Genomic DNA, 4,955 nt, shown 5'->3' on the forward strand with positions numbered 1-4,955 from the left:
ATAAATTCTCACGAATTTTTCAATTGAAAAACATTTAACATCTTTCGATCTCTCGTTTATGGGGAAAACTAATTTGGGGTTTAACGATATTTCGAAATGGATAAATCTGATAATTCACGGTTGACTTTTAAACCATCGACTGGAAGGGGTTGGGGTTGAGAGCAGTTTCTTGTTCCGAGAATGGAGAGAGAGACGTTGTGTTGTTGTGTTTCAAGGGCCATTTTCCAAGAATCCTCGAGAGAAATTGAAGAAATCCGGGGGTCTTAGGCGCTCGTTTCGAAAAGTTACGTCGGATCTTGTAATTGGAGACAGACGTAGAGTAGTATTCTCGAATTTCGTTTAGAATTGACAGGAGGATGGTATGTAAATTGGAATTAGGTAAACTGTATCGCGGCATTTAATCGTGGAACGGTTTGAATTATTATACCGTCTGCCAAACTTGCAACTTTGGAGAGAAACGTAATTGTATCGCACGAGTATCGTAATTCGTATCGCGCGAAACATTATTAATCGTTATAATTCAAAGTGTGTAAGTCGGTTGCTGGCAAGTTCGAGGCGGTGGTTGGCTACCAAATATCGTTTCACTTCTAATTTATTTCTCCACTGGCTCCGAGAGATAGACGCGATAGCACTATCAAATCGAATTAAAACGGGGAAATTGATAGAGTTGAAATCTGTGTCACAAGAATATTACAAATTCTTATGAATTTTTCACGAATTGAAAAACGGTACATTTAACCGGTGTCCCTATTGTCGCCACTCGTCTCGTTCCATCTTTATTCATCGATATTCCTTTGTCGTTGAAAACATTCCTTTCTTTCCCTTTTCTTGAAGCTCCTGCTTCGCTTCCTAGCTCGCAATGCTTCCCTCTCCGCGAATGCTTTTCTTATCGTCGTTCCTTGCGATTGCTTTCTCTCGTAATCCCGTTACAACCCTCCCTTATGTTTTAACACTTTTGTATTTATTGAAATTCCTCCGTTCTGCAATATTCGACGAAACTTCGATTCTCAGCCTGCCAGAATCGATAGAATCCCTCTTCGCAATATGAGAATATTTTTCCAAGTTTAAAATCTCATCGAGTATATGGAATGTATATATATATATATATATACTCAAATAAGTATTTCTCCAGGGAGGTTCACAACGTTTCGAAAACTATCTCGTAAAAATACGTTTCCCAATAATCAAAGATTAGGAAGGCATTTTTAAAAAAATCGATACCCTTTAAAACGAGATCTAATTGTAACGAAGCTCGCAATTGTTTTCACCAACATTAAGATACTTCGATTAGGAATTATCGTGGAAATTGGAGAGCAAGAAGGACAACGATTCTCGGATAAACGAAACGCGCTAGTTTCCTATCGAGCCGCATTATGGTTGTTTTTCTTTTTCTTTTTTTTTTTTTTTTCTCATAGAGGCCTTGGCGTGTTCGCACGCACTCGTCGATTCCAAGCGGTATTTTCGCTCAGTTTCTGGTATTATATTCTGGTATATTATACAGAGAGAGAGAGAGAGAGAGAGAGAGAGAGAGATTGTAAAATGGTATTTGCCGGGTTAAAGTAATTTCATCCACGGAACGCGAATAAAAAATTATCGGATCATGCATCGGGAGGGAGGGTGAAATTTTCCAGTTAAAATCCGTCGTGAAAAGGGTGAAAGTAAGAAATAGTAATGCGTTTCACTGTTAAGAAGGGAGGAAATCGCCGCATAATGAAATTCATCGGTGAGCGCAAGCGTAGGATTATTAATTATTCAAGCTTTGGTCGAATTAGTGTCGAGGTTCACCAGTTTAAAATTCATAAAGAATTCAGATGCGTTGCAGGAAATAAGCGGAATGAAACTCGCGGATCGCGTTTCATACGAAATCGCACGCGATTTCGTTGCCGAGCCTCGTTGCAAATTCTTTTAACGCATTATCGTGCACGTGATGAGGCGCAAGAAGGCGAAAATTGATTCGTTGATTCGAATACTTTAACGACGGACCATTTAATATCCGATTCAAAGAAGTAAAGGAGAAATTATGTATACCCGTTTCAACCTTCGATTAAATTATTCTCTTTGATCCATCACCTCCCCGATCAAAACATCGCAAAACGATCACTTTTCAAACATCTTATTCTTTTATATCTCTTTTTACATCGAGTTCCAACTGCGATGCGACGTCCAACAACGTGGAATTATTTGTCGCCAATTTTATTTATTTATTTATTTCGAGATCAAGATATTTGCGATAATCAAAATAGAGCCTTCCTCGATCGAGAAGCATTGTAAATGAATCCAAGAAGAGAGCGACTGCGCGACAGCAATTTACCACTTTTTAGACATGTAAATTCCTTGAACCCTCCCTCCCAACAATGGCGTGCAAACGCCGCAAGGTAAAGTTGCGCCGTTGAAAAGAGAGCGTGGGGCGGGGGGTTGAACCGGGGGTGTGGAAAAAGAAAAAAAAAGCGTAGTCCATTATGTGGATCTATTTGTATTAGGAAATCACTCTGTCAACACTGGGGAGGATCGATGTCAGGGTTGGTCGTTCGAAAACAGTTTGGCGAACGCATAGACAAAATCTAACGCGATCGCGTTTCGGAGCGAGAATTCGCTTCCCTTCGTAAGTAAAGGTAAAACGTCAAGGGATAAGGTAAAGAGGAATATTCGTCCCATTTTTCTTTCTCTCAAATGTGATACATTCGTTGATACATCGCGTTCAACGCATTGCGCAACCGAGTGAAATAAACATCGAACGAAAGATCGGTACGACGGGTCTAACCGAGTCTAAAATTCTGCAAAGATCCGGTAAATAATCTCTCGAGATAATTTAAACAAGCATCGCGAGACGAACGTCCGAAACGTCAGCCAACTTTTAACGCGACAATCGTTTCTCGATCGCCTTTGATGTATCCTCCATCCTCTACATTCTTCTTCTTTTTCCAACGCACGAAACGTACAGCCGCGACACGAAGACTCGCGACTTCCTCTAACGGAATTAACCATCGTATCCCCTCGTTTCCATCCCTTCGGTGCACACAAATGGCTGTTGCAGACACGGTTCTGGAGAGAGAGAGAGAGAGAGAGAGAGAGAGAGAGAGAAAGGGAGGAGTTGTTCCACCCTTGTGAAATATGTACGCCAACGGGTATATCGTTACGGGGAAGGAAAGAGAGAGAGAAAGAGAGAGAGAGTTCCACGCGAGGGAAATTCTCATTACGCGTTCGAAATGGTTGGAAATGTTCCAAACGAAACTACCCTGAACTTGTCCCCGCTGTGAACAACCGAGCCAATACAACCGCTCCTCCTCTATCCATTTTCGAATGGAGGTTGCAATCGGCCGGCACGAAAATTTTTCCAGACACCGGATCGATACACACACACACACACACATACTATTTCCGACGAATTAAACACACCCTTTCGCCGTTTCCGGGTTAACGCGGCCACGCTGTTGTTCCGCTGCTGCAATCGGATCTGCCCCTTTTCGTGCCCAATTATCGGAGACGTCGGATTCCCCATCCAATCGCGTTTGAACGTTCGTTGGAAAAGTAGGGGCCGATTGTTGTGCGGAAACTTTGGAATCGAAAACTTTGGCTCGATCGAAATTTCAAAAAGGATAGGAACAAGTGTCTTGCGTTTTCCACGAAAACGTTTTCCTTCCGAGGAATTGCGTTGCGCGAATATATATAGAGGCAGCACGGTTTGAGGTGGCTTAACAAAACAAAGTCGAAAGTTTGTTCAAAGTTGTCGCGTAATACGCGGTGTCCCTCTGCCCCCCCTATGTGTATCGCGCTGCGCCCCGTCAATTTTCGTATCGATTGCCAAGTCTGACCTAACACTGACACACTTCACTCGCCAAGTATGACCTCTGCCACGTATCGATCGTAATCTCACGATTTCTACGATTCATGGAACACGTAGAATATTTTCTCCATTTTCGATATCGAGACACCGTACACACGAGATACACACGATGGAGAGAAATTTATCGTTCTTCAATGGGCGAATAAAGCTTATCGACGTCGCGACGACGATAAAATCGATCATTAAAGGAGCAAAGGGGAAAATGTCAGTCGAACGTTTCTCGAACTGCACACAACGAAGAGATGTTAACGCGTTGTTCGCTTTTTGGTGGGGAGGCGGAGAAGAATATGGATCTCGGGATGCATGTTGATGCAACCGTACACTCGATTTCAGAATAGCATTTCCCCTTTCTTGATAAAATTTCTTTGGAAATGTATTGGCTGAATTGGAGGAGGAGTTCGCTTGGTATTTACGATTAAAGAATAGGAATATCGTTGGATCGTTTCTTAATAAGAGGGGAAAGGGAGAATTAGCTCGCGATAACTGGGTACATGGAGAGTGGAAATTTCGAAGGACGTTTAAACCATTTCTCTCCCCTTTTCTCGTTGATGAAAATCGAACTTTCGAGAACTACGTGAGTGGAATACACGCTTCGATTTCGTTATCACTTTGGAGAGGGCGTAGCTTTGAGGGATGAATATATTCGAATATATTCTATTTCGGTGATAAAGTTTCGCTTCTCGTGACATATATTTCCCATATTTTTCTTTCTTCCCTTTTTGTATCGGATTTTAAGCGGCCGAAGAAATTATCCACTATCCGTCTAAAGGTATTTCTGGTATCTTTTAATGGTTAATCGGGCATCGAGCGAGTGTTCCATTCATCTAATGGAAGGATCGTCTGTATTTTCCAGCCCACTAACATGTGGTTCACCTACAATGATGGAATCTTGGGGTCCTGGGAGGACTGGCACACCCCCGCCTGCTCTTCCACCCCCTCCAGCTGGGAGCAACAATGGTGGTGCAACGTCTGCAGCAACCGCAACCGTTGCACAGCCCAGCACAACCGCGCCGATTGCCAGCCCGGAAGGGGTGAGCGACGTAAGTGAAAAGAAATTATTCTTCTCTCTCTCTCTCTCTCTCTCTCTCTCTCTCTTCCCCCTTTCTCATCG

General features: G+C 42.7%; 1 protein-coding gene across 1 annotated transcript in view; it reads left to right on the top strand.

Moving 5' to 3' along the window:
- The window catches only part of LOC102679147 (potassium voltage-gated channel subfamily H member 6), a 105,118-nt gene that overhangs the window by 43,259 nt on the left and 56,904 nt on the right, over window positions 1-4,955 (top strand). Inside the window, 1 exon segment of the mRNA XM_031508313.1 lies at window positions 4,698-4,884. Within this exon segment, the coding sequence (XP_031364173.1) occupies window positions 4,698-4,884 (187 nt within the window).

Source organism: Apis dorsata, unplaced genomic scaffold (assembly GCF_000469605.1).
Source record: "Apis dorsata unplaced genomic scaffold, Apis dorsata 1.3 scaffold_82, whole genome shotgun sequence".
NCBI lineage: Eukaryota > Metazoa > Arthropoda > Insecta > Hymenoptera > Apidae > Apis > Apis dorsata.